The 11,760-nt window shown below is 36.5% G+C and overlaps 1 protein-coding gene across 1 annotated transcript; it reads left to right on the forward strand.

Moving 5' to 3' along the window:
• The first annotated feature begins 6,261 nt into the window (after positions 1-6,261).
• Positions 6,262-10,567, forward strand: LOC104892806 (RGG repeats nuclear RNA binding protein A). The gene is made up of 7 exons (XM_010678811.4): positions 6,262-6,696; positions 8,216-8,522; positions 8,626-8,691; positions 8,769-8,901; positions 9,326-9,484; positions 9,680-9,736; positions 10,219-10,567. The coding sequence occupies exons 1-7, from the start codon at positions 6,522-6,524 to the stop codon at positions 10,390-10,392; spliced, it is 1,071 nt and encodes a 356-aa protein (XP_010677113.1). The 5' UTR covers positions 6,262-6,521; the 3' UTR covers positions 10,393-10,567.
• The last annotated feature ends 1,193 nt before the right edge of the window (positions 10,568-11,760 follow it).

An 11,760-nucleotide genomic window follows, 5' to 3' on the forward strand; every position in this document is an offset into this window, starting at 1 on the left:
AAAAAAACCTTACTCACAACTCTCATAGGGGAGAAGGAGATTTCTACAATAGATATTAAAAATCAATAAAAGGGTTTAAAGATATCTCATAAAGAGATACTAATTTATTCAACAAAATAAGAAAATGAACTAAAAATTGATAATAAAAAAGGAAAAAGGGGCTTGTTATAAATGAAATCATTTATGGTAGCCTTTAAACCCTTGAAGAAGGGGTAGAGGAGACTCAGGTTTTAGAGAGAAAAGAGAGAGCGGGGGGTGGCTATTGTTTTCGTAATGCTTTCTGGGGGTTTACTTTGGTGGTGTAGTTACTTGCCATTACTATCATGTCGCTCATATATGTAGAGATTTGTAAAAATTATGCCACTATTATCATGTCGCTCATATATGTAGATATTTGTAAATATTATCTGGGTAGTCTTTGCACTTTCGTACTTTTATTTTGTTACTTCGTGCTTCAAGCTTCATCAAGCCTTTTATTTTCCCACCCATATCCTCTCTCTGAAGTTCCAAGTTGTATCTAGAGGCGGATCTAGGATTATAAATTTGGGGGATTTAAATAAATAATTTAAGACAGTAAAGAACACAACTAAGAAATCGGCCAATATTTTCGTCACATGTATTGACAATGAGAAACTGAGTTTTAAGGATGATAAATCTAAAAACTTATATCATTCACGGCAACTATTAAGAAATTATTTCATTATTGCATATTGGAACTCCATCCCTTTTTTTTTTTACTTTTATGACTTTATACTCTCAAACACGAAAGTTTGATCATTAATTTCTTAATTACTTATCACTACTACAAAGTATAAGAAGTTGATGATTAGAAAACATACATATAGATTAGTAAGTTCACCGTCTTACATAATGACATATTTTTGACTTAGTCAGACATAGAATATAGAAAGTGCATATATTCGAATTGTTGCATTTATTTAAAATTGAATGGAGCACTCGTTATTAATGTGTGACAGAAAATCGATGATCAAAGACCCTAAGTTGGACTTGGACATAATAATATATAAATTGATAGTCTGTAAACAACTAATACAGTGGATATTATATAGAAAGGGAAAAAAAAATCTTCACATGAACCAAAAAACATTATTCTTTAAAAAAAAATGAAGTTATAACCAAAAATCATTTGACTAGCAGATAAATTGAACCATGCTTTATTGTACATTAACCAAAAAAACATCATTGTTTAAAAAAGAAAAAAGAAAGCTAAGCAAAATCATCATTTGACCAGTGCGAGGAGTCGAACCCCAGCACTGTGATTCTTGCAAGCTTAACATTTCCGCCGCTAACCACTAGAGCAATTCCAGTCCATGTTTCCATACGCGCGAAAATTTATCCTATTGTACTTTGTGTTTGATGAAACGAGGAAAATAATTTTTTTTTTATTTTTTTGGGGGTCGAGGCCACCCAGGACCCTTCATAGGTCCGCCTCTGGTTGTATCATAGGAGAGATCAGCTTGGATGGTCAATCTACTGAAATTGCCAGTTTGAGATGATGTATAGAAAAGGTTACTCAACACAACAAAACAATGAAGTTTGTTTAGGTTTGGATGTTAAAGAGTTGAACCAAAGCCAAGCTTGGGGTTATGTTCACTTGTTCAGGTTGTAATACTTAGCTTGCACAGTTGCACTAATACTTTGGTCCGAGTGATGCCTCGGATCAGTTATAATTATCAAATACTTCCTCTGTTTTTTTTTATATCTTTCTCACTTTCATATGCACATCTCCCAATGCACATATTTGAACTTAAATATCTTTCATTATATATTAGTAAAAATTATAACGATTGAATATTAATAATGTACTAATTAAGACGAATCAAACAAGACCCCACATGATTATATTTTTTCTTATAAATCGAAAAAAATTGAGAAGATTCTCTCTAAGTATGAATAGTGTCAAGATTCTAAGTGTGAACGATAAAAAAAACAGAGGGAGTATATTGTTATTCATAAATCTCATACTTGATTTTATTAGCTTTTCTTAATATTTTATCTAGTGCAAAATTGAAAATGGACATTATGCATGACAAATCCTTTTTCAAAAAAAAAATATAAGGAATTGGGGATAAAAATAACAATTTCAATGGAATTAGGGTAAAAAAATGTTATTACTTAATAAAAGTAATAAAGATCAAAAGGCTTGTCTATATTTTTATGATTACATATAATTATAAGACTATATTATGTTGTACTTTAAAACATTAAACATTTAAATTGTAGTGGATTAGTGGTTAAACTCTCACATTTCATTTCAATGGTCATGTGTTCGAATCTTATTAATTACTTATTGTTAATATTTTTAAATTAGATTATAAATATGTGTGTCAAAAGCTTGAGCACAGTGCTACGTGGTGCCATTCCTTTGACAGGAATGTTTTTTAATGTATTAGTATACATTCAAGCTATTTTTTTCATAATTCTTTGTGTTGTTTTTCTGTAATTTTTTTAATGACGGCAAAATAGAATGTTCGATTACTAGATGTATGCCTTGTAGGAATTGACAAGGGAGGAAAGTTCGTTTGGGTGATCCTCCATGCAAGCTCTCAATTGTTCTAGGGAAAGAGATAAGTTCAATGGAATAGGCCACTCTATTACACAGTTAGCTAGCATGAATAAAAGAACAAAATTCAAAATTATTCCTTAAGGATAAGATGTCATCAATCACAATTTGGGTGGTTGTTCGAACTCGATCTCCCTTCAGCATTCGAACTACCATGAGGCAGTTTGACTTAACCTCCATGTACCTAAAGCCTGCATCGTAAGCGAGCTGGAAACCTAATTTATAGTCGTGGTTCTCGCGATCTCTGATTGTCAGTCCTTCTCCAAGCTTTCTCCAGCACGATTAGAACATCACCCACTCCATCTTGCACCACCATTCCAAGTCCACATCGACCATCCCTAATTGTTGGGCTAGTGTTAATCTTACATGGTTTCGTCAAGGGCTTCAGCTAGTGAGTTTACTCCTTCGTGTGACTAGAAGTGGGACATTCTTCATGTTTCACAGCCATTTCATATTCCCAAAGTATTAGCTTCAAGGCCTTCTCACAAGCCAGTTGTGCATCACCTCTCTTCTGATAAAAAACCCACCCATTCTCATATTCCATTTTTCATAGAGCTATCATAACCACTTCCCACGCTCATGGCATAATACATATTTCCACCATAGAGCAACACCAATTAAGAAAGCTCGAGTCTTTCTTTTCCTCATTCTTGAAGCGTATAGAAGAAATTAGCCATAGTGCTTTACTTTCACTACACCCCTGACATCAAATGCTCCACATCCTCGCTACATTCCCCACACCTAGGACATCTATAATCAACATCCAACCCTCTAGATGCCAACGTCCTTCTCGTTGGTGATCCATTATTTAGCGCACACTAAACTAGGTTTTTAACCTTTTGAGGGAATATAACACTCCATATTCTTGCCCATAACTTCTTATATGGATCTCCATGAGACCCTCCCATATTACCACTCTTATCCGTTTGCAAATGATACGCGCTTTGGACATTAACTCCCCACTTTTTGTGTGAATCAACATAAGGAAGTTTGCACTCCAACTCTCCGAGCATATCACACTTTTAATAGCGTCCAACTCCATCATCATGATCAAGTTCGATAGCTCCTCTACCTTCCATCCCGTTCCATCTTCCATTCGCCAATTCGCCACACAACCCATCATATCCTCAATTGGTGGAGTGGGGGAAAACCTCCCCCCATGAAGGGATGGAAGCCACTTATCACTCGAACACATCATTTTCCTACCATCCTCCACCACCCACCTAGACCCTGATGTAGCAACGCTCTTGCTCCAAGGATAGAGCGCGAAGTATAGTAGTATTGGAAGGAATTTAGGTTCCCAAAAGCTCACGTGAAGAAGGTACTTCCCTTAAAAACCTGTGCAGCAAAGGAACCCAGGTTCAGCTGCCAACACTGTTTTGCCAAGAGAGCATCATTGAAAGCGCTGAGATCCCTAAGGCAAACAAAGTTGTTTCCAACTCAAGGCATAAACCTATCATAACTATGTTGGAGGACATCAGGGAGGGGATAATGGAGAGGCTGCACAAGAAGAGTGATGAAATAGGTAAGAAAAAGATGATGTTGTGTCCAAGAATACAACAGCAAGTTGAAAAGCACAAGATTTTTGCTAGGGGATGGAATGCATTCTGGGATGGAGAGTTCTGTTATGGGGTGAAGGAAGGGGCAACATAAACAAAATATATGGTGAATTTGGATGCCAGAAGTTGCAGCTGTAACGGATAACAGATAAGTGGGATTCCTTGCAAACATGGAGTAGTTGCAATTTGGAACAAAGTTGATCAACCAGAACAATATGTTAACCAATTCTTCACAAAACAAGTGTATTTGAAGGCATGTGACTACTTGTTGGAGCCTCTAAATGGACCAGAAGAGTGGCCTAGTTCAGAAACTTTGGTCATTGCCCTAAAACTGAAGAAAGTGAACAACATACGCCAAGTGAAGAGAAGGAAGGAAGTAAAGTCGAGAAATTTGGAAAAAAAAAAAACAGGCTCAGTAATGACATGCAACCTATGTGGTCTTCAAGGGCCTAACAAGAGAGATTGCAAGAATGTACCTAGAGTATGTGCACATAGGTGCAAGTGAATCAAGTACTAGCCATCATAGTAGGAGCACTAATGCACCCATGCACCATAGAGGTGTAGGTGTATACACCTACCCAAGTGGCTACCAAAGAGTTATTACTCTCCAAGCCCAACCACCACAACAACCACCAAGTCAACCAACACTTCAGCCAACACCCCAACCAATCCATCACCCAATCCCACATACAACACAACAACCACACAACCTACCCATCCAAAGAAGAGTAACATATTATTTAGATTATGAGGGTGAACAGACTATATATTCATTCAGCCAAGACTACTCATTCAGTCAGTCACAACCAAAGAAGGGTTCACAAGCTTCACAAACAATAACAAGTCAAGCGTTACAGATATGTGATTTGATTGAATTAGCTAACATTTTTATTACCTTATAATCTATCCATGTAATCCTGAATTAGTTTCTTTATATTTAGGACCTAGAAATGGCTCAAAGGATGCAAATGCGACTTTAGTTCAAAGGTAACTTACATTTATTTAATAATATGATAGTACATAGCTTGATATGTCAATTAGAGTCCTAAATATACCCTTTACATAGTTATATGATACCATAAACAAACAAGGACCAAAATGAGTACACAAATCCAAGCCTTAACACTCATAAATCCACCCTTTTTCATTTTAAGCATCATATATTTTGATTCATTCTTCCTTGCCTTTTCATTTGTTGTCTTCATATTGTGCCTCAACAACATCACTTCCCTTATGAGCTCATGTTTCTCCTCCTTTAACCCCAAAATCACATTGTTCTGCCACTCTGTAGGCTCTTCAATATCACACCATTTGAATAACTTGCACCCCCATGTATCAGTTTCAACATCATAGTCAGGACATGCTAAAAACCTTCTATCAGGGTTGTCCCTTGTTCAGGTTCTAATTTTGGTTATAACAAACCCACAATGACATCTTTTGGGAATTGGGGCCATGGAACCATAGCTATTTTTTGACATTATGCTGCCTAGGATTTTTTGCTAAAAATATTAAAAATTATAATTCACATTCATAAAAGGAGAAAAACAGTAACATTAGATTTCATTTTCCTTCATGCAGTTGCTTTGTACGTGATTAATTGAAGGTGATGAAGTTGATTTCCTTTGCTACCGATGAACAGTATAGGATTTTTTGGTAATTGTGGAAGAAAATATTTATGCTGCTGCTGATTTCTTGAAAGATTGGATTTTTTAGATGTTTAATTAAATCTGTTGATATGGTCCAATTTGACCTATTTTTTTAATGTGTATTTGATTTTTTTACTGTTGAAGAATTTGACTGTTTTTTTTGAATTTTAGTGTACTGAATTAACTGTCACTTTGTAGCTATTGCCACATCACAATTTTCTTTTATTTTTGAGGTTGATAACGGTACTTTGCAAACTTCAGTACCAAAACTAACGGATATCCATTTTAAGTAACCAAATTGAAACTTTTAAAAAGTGAATACCCAAATTGAAACAAAATGTAAAATTCAAGCTTCATAATTCACCCTAAAACATAACAAGCCTCAAACAACAAATTAAAAAACAAAAGTATCCGTGCAAGTGGTAGAAAAGCAAAAACAACCCTACAGTGAGCCCAATCACAGCATAACACTTCCAAGTAGGGTTTTTAAGATTAGGTTCAATCTTCTGCCTCCATTTCTCTGCCGCTTTGTCTAGGGTTTCTCTCTTTCTCTCTCTTCATCTTCTCTCTCACTCTCTCTTACTCTTTCACTATTTACTACTCTTTCTATCTCAACAACCATTTTCATGGCGTTATCTGTAAACTAGGGTTTCCAATCCATTGTATCCTGGTAAATTTTTGTCCGACAAGTTAGGGTTTTTCCAAGGGTTTTCTGAAAAACAGCGAATAACAATGGCAACCACTAACCCTTTCGACTTGCTCGACGACGATGCTGAGGACCCAGCCCTCCTTATTGCTGCGCAGGAGCAGAAGGTTTCCGCCGTTGTTGCCGGAGATAAGAAAACTCCGGCAGTCGCTGCTAAGCCTGCTAAACTCCCTACTAAGCCTCTTCCTCCTTCTCAAGCTGGTCACTTTCTCTCTCCGATTGTTTTTATTGATATGAATTCATTTATTCACCTACTTTATATGAATATTGATGTTATTGATTTTTTTATATTAATTGAACTTCTATTGATAAGTGATAATAGATGAATGCTAATATGTTTTGTTTTGTATTGGGTTAGCTGAAAATCACGTTTGGGTATTGAGATTTTCCATTGTTTGATTGATTTGCATTGATTTTTTGAAGTTCTGCTGTGTTATTGATATTTTTATATTAATTGAACATCTAGTGATAAGTGATAAAAGATGAATGCTAATATGTTTTGTTTTGTATTGGGTTAGCTGAAAATCACGTTGGGGTATTGAGATTTTCCATTGTTTGATTGATTTGCATTGATTTTTTGAAGTTCTGCTGTGTTTTTCATTGGCAAATGAATGTTAATATGCTGGTTCATGCTTTTTTTTTTGTTCTGCTGAGATTTAGTGTGTTTATTGGAAGTTACTTGAGGATGGGGATTGGAATGAATGTCCCACGTGGGTTTTCATATGTTCGATTTTTTTTTATTAAAATTTGGCCAAAGTTTGTTTCTTTCATTTGTGAGATTGTGTGTTAGCACCTTTAAGAGATAAGGAATCAGAATGTGAAAGTTGATATTCGCTTAATTTGTGTGATGGTTTACTCCTTTTGAGGTGGGAATATGTTTTTAATAGGACCTTTTCCTGCACATTAATGGTTTGGAATAAGTTTGCAAATAGCAGTATCTTACTCCTCTACTTTGGTTGGCATTATGCGTTGGGCTGATCATTGTGTAATTTTGCATTTTGCATTATGTTTAAGACTGGATTTCCTTTGACCCTGCATGACCAGTTTGCTTCCTGTTGAGCTTTAATCCTTGGTGCTCTTCCATCTAAAAGATAGTTAATGTGACCATTTTGGGACATGCTGTTTGAAGTTCGATTGTTAGTTTGTAGAATTACATCATTACTGTTTTATGATGTTAAGTGAGTCAGATGTCTTCTTACAATCTCCACAAGTTTTCTCTTTCATAAGAATCATATCATCAATGCATGGACCATGAGTAACCTGTAAGTTCAATAAGGTTTGTCAAGTTCCATCTGTGATGTGGCTTTTCTTTTGTTATGTATGGTTCTAGAAGAGGTACTCATGCTGTCCTATACAATTGTTGCAAAGTGAAGTTGTGATTTGCAGTTTCAAATGGGGAATTGAATTATTGCCATTTTTATAGTCTGATATATCTTTGGGCTAAGTAGAGTGGATGCTGGAATGTAGTACTCTTGTTACTATGATGTATGGTAATGATTCTCATGTCGTAGTTCCATTTGCCATTGATACTTGGTTGGAGTGTAAACGTGTCTATAACATTTTCCATGTTGGAGGACCTGAATTTATCAGATTCTAGAGATGGCCACTTTTCTCTAGTTATTTGGTACAGCTTTAATAATTTGCTAGGCCTGCAATATCCCGTCTTCTCTCCCTGTCATTCTATTGTGGATACTGATTGGTCCATGTTGATTGTTTGCAGTGAGAGAGGCAAGGAATGATGGTGGTCGTGGTGGAGGTGGCCGCGGGGGCCGTGGTTATGGGCGGGGACGTGGTCCAGGTGGACCTAATAGAGATTCAACAAATAATGATGAAATATATCCCAACGAGAATGGGGGTTCTATGGGATATAGGGAGGACAGAGATAAGCCATCTGAAAGACGTGGAGGATATGGCGGTCCTCGTGGTGGTTATCGTGGAGGACGACGTGGAGGTTATGATAATGGAGAAGCTGCTGAAGGAGAACGTCCTAGGAGGATGTATGAACGCCGTAGTGGCACTGGACGAGGGTGAGTTTTTACAGTATTATCAATAAGAACGTTGTCTATGTGCTGTAATTTGTAAGTGATAGATTCATAGTTGTGTGATATGGCATTTGATTCTTTTGAGCAGAGGTGAGATTAAACGTGAGGGTTCTGGTCGTGGAAACTGGGGATCTCCTACTGATGAGATAGCTCCGTAAGCATCTATTTACTCTAGATATAAAAGTTAACATAGCTTTATTTGGATGCATGCTAATGTAAGAACTCTTTTAGGGAGACTGAAGAACCTGTTGTGGAAAATGAAGCAGCTGTTGCAGCTGATAAGCCAGCAGGAGAGGGAGAAAATGTTGATGCTGAAAAGGAGAGTCAAGAGAAGGAAGTTGTAGAAGCAGAGCCTGAAGAAAAGGTATTTTATATCATTATTGTCATTGCAGGTTTCTGTGAACATTGAAATGCTTGAATAACAATATACTATTTCAAATTTTCGACTGATATGTATCCATGTAGTCATTTAAATTTACGCATGCCTATCTCATGTCGACCAAAGAAGGCTGTTTATTCCAACTCTTATGATATGGCTGTGTAGATGTCAAATTCCTGACACTTGATAGTTCAGATGATGGGGGACGTTGTTCATTGAAATGTGCTAGAAATTTTAACATGGTATGGAGGGAAATCGCAAGCAATGTGAAGTTGTGACTTTGATCCTTGTCTATATACTATAATCTTGTTCATCTACTTTTCAATAAATGCTCTTCTACGATATATTTCCGTGATTATCTTTATCTGGTACTTTAATATTTATGCGGGGAATATGTACATTGCATCAGGAAATGACTCTTGAGGAGTATGAGAAGGTATTGGAGGAGAAGAGGAAGGCCTTGCTATCATTGAAAGGGGAGGAAAGAAAGGTGGATTTGGACAAGGAGTTTGAATCTATGCAGCTGGTTTCAAAGAAGAAGAACGATGATGAGGTTTTCATAAAGCTGGTAAGATTGTTTTTCTCTTTCTTTGCTCTTTTTGGTTAAGTGTAGAGGGGGGCAGCTAGGAGCCCCCTGTAGCAATATTTTGTCTAAGCCACAGTTTCAAAGCCTCTCACTGATAATCACTTATGTGATCCTTATTGTGTTTGTTTGTCCATGTACTTCATGTTTTACCTTAGCTGATGTCTATTTTCTTGTCAGGGTTCTGATAAGGACAAGAGAAAGGAGGCTGCAGAAAGAGAAGAAAGGTCCAAGAAGGTATATGCTTGATTTGATTTTGAAGTTGTCTTTTAAATAAGACGTATAACTCAGCATACATAAAACATGTTTTCTCATACACGATTACAATCTTTTGTTTTGTTGTTTTATTGTCAATTTTCCTAGCATGTTTTCTTGCTGCTATCCAATTTCTGATACTTGGTTATGAGGTTGCTGTAGTTAGTCGAACCCTACTGCAAGTCCCCAATGGTTTATGGTGATTTATGACATCTTTTGATGTTGGTTTGCAGATTGAATTTTTCCACCATACTAGGGGTTTTCATTTAATTTCCCTGTGACTAATTGTATAGGAACTTCTATTATGGTATTTAAATCATTGAAGTAGTGATGAGATAAGTAATTGAAATGAAAAAAGAACTGAAGGGTGATGGATGTTGAAGTTTTGTGATTACTGCTTAGTTCATTGATCAAGCTTCTTGATGTTACATTGAATATGTTTCATTTTGTTTTTGTTAATCCAGTCTGTGAGCATCAATGAATTTCTTAAGCCTGCCGAGGGTGACGGATACCACAGGCGTGGAAGAGGAAGAGGCCGTGGTGGTAGGGGAGGCTATGGTGGAGGATACGGCATGAACAATGCATCTGCTCCTTCTATTGAGGATCCCAATCAATTCCCATCTTTGGGTGCGAACTGAGTTTTTGTCCGTTTGTCTTAGTTATTTTTGGGTCTTTCTTATATTTTGAGACTTATTTATGATGTTCAGGAGCCTCATCAATTACAAAAAAAGATATTTGACAGGAATAATGTGTTTTTCCTGTTTTAAGAGTGTAAATCTTAGATGTTTCATCTTTCAATTTTTGGCTTTGTTATGTTGTGTTGTCATCGTTACAAATCGTTAGATGAGATAGGAAGATGAGTGTAACCTTGGTCTTAGTTTTGAACAATTTTTTTGGTATCTGCACCGTTACTGGTTTGTGGGTGGTGCTGCTGGAATTAGTTCCATCTTGGGAAGTTTTTTAGATGGTAAAGTAGAAAGTAGGCATTGCAGCGAAATTTGTTGGTTATCATTTTTGCATCACTTTTTGGTAATTGGCGCCTGCTACCTAGCATCTCAATCTACACGTTTGAGGAGCAACTATTGGGGCCTTGGGGGAAAAATTGGAAAGGTTGGTAGAAAGTCCTGCTGCCTAGTTTTTTCGTTTACAATCTCCCCTTATAGGTAAGATTTTTGTGGCCTAAGCCCTTATTTGTGTAGGAGAGACTGATCCAATTCGTAGTTGTTGATGTTCATACTGATCGATCATTGAAGAAAAATTCTAATTTGTTCCGATTAAGGTCTATCATATTAAGTTCTTCTCAGAACCTTGTCTTGTAAGTTGCCCCCAAGTCTTTGGGGACTTGTCTCTCATCATCTGAATGTCCGGATCAGGTTAGACCCTTGTATTTCTCTCCTTAACAAAAACAGGAGAGAAAGTGCTTAAATGCTCATAATATATTTACAGGAGTTCTCTGCTCATCATTCAAAGCTTCTTGTGGCAATTTCGTTTTGTTCTTAGGAGCAAACTTGCATTTTTGTTTTTTGTGAAATTAAGGCATAACATAAATTTAGGTGTGTACGATTTTAGGAGAGAATCTTTTCGAAGTCTACAAATTCTCGATCTGGTACATTCTACAATTGTTTATCAAGCAATAGAGTTTGCTTTGATTTGAGCTTCAAGAGCAACCCTAAGAGTATCGCACCAGAAGATGGATGAGGGGTTGAGTTGTGGAGGCTACTTTCGGGTATAGAACCATTTGGTGCTCAACCTGGAAATGTTTTTCAAAACGACATGGAAGATTTTCTTGTTGGAAGATCCACCACTTGAATATATTTTCAATACTACTCTTCTCATACATTTGCTATCTTTTGTTTCATTAATTCTAATAGAATGTTGGGACAATGATATAAAACATTACCAGTACATTAAGGAGGAGGTATTTGGGGGTAGATGTTTTTTTGGAGGATCCACTTGAATATATTTAATTTTTGAAAGTTACCGCCATTTCGAAAATTTCCCTTTTT

This window comes from Beta vulgaris, chromosome 5 (assembly GCF_026745355.1).
Source record: "Beta vulgaris subsp. vulgaris cultivar EL10 chromosome 5, EL10.2, whole genome shotgun sequence".
NCBI lineage: Eukaryota > Viridiplantae > Streptophyta > Magnoliopsida > Caryophyllales > Amaranthaceae > Beta > Beta vulgaris.

Excerpts from the sequence above, each read along its gene's own strand:
- LOC104892806 (XM_010678811.4), top strand. The coding sequence starts at position 6,522 with ATGGCAACCACTAACCCTTTCGACTTGCTCGACGACGATGCTGAGGAC. Across the intron at positions 6,697-8,215 it reads TCTTCCTCCTTCTCAAGCTG|TGAGAGAGGCAAGGAATGAT; the intron begins GTCACTTTCTCT and ends GATTGTTTGCAG. Across the intron at positions 8,692-8,768 it reads CCTACTGATGAGATAGCTCC|GGAGACTGAAGAACCTGTTG; the intron begins GTAAGCATCTAT and ends GAACTCTTTTAG.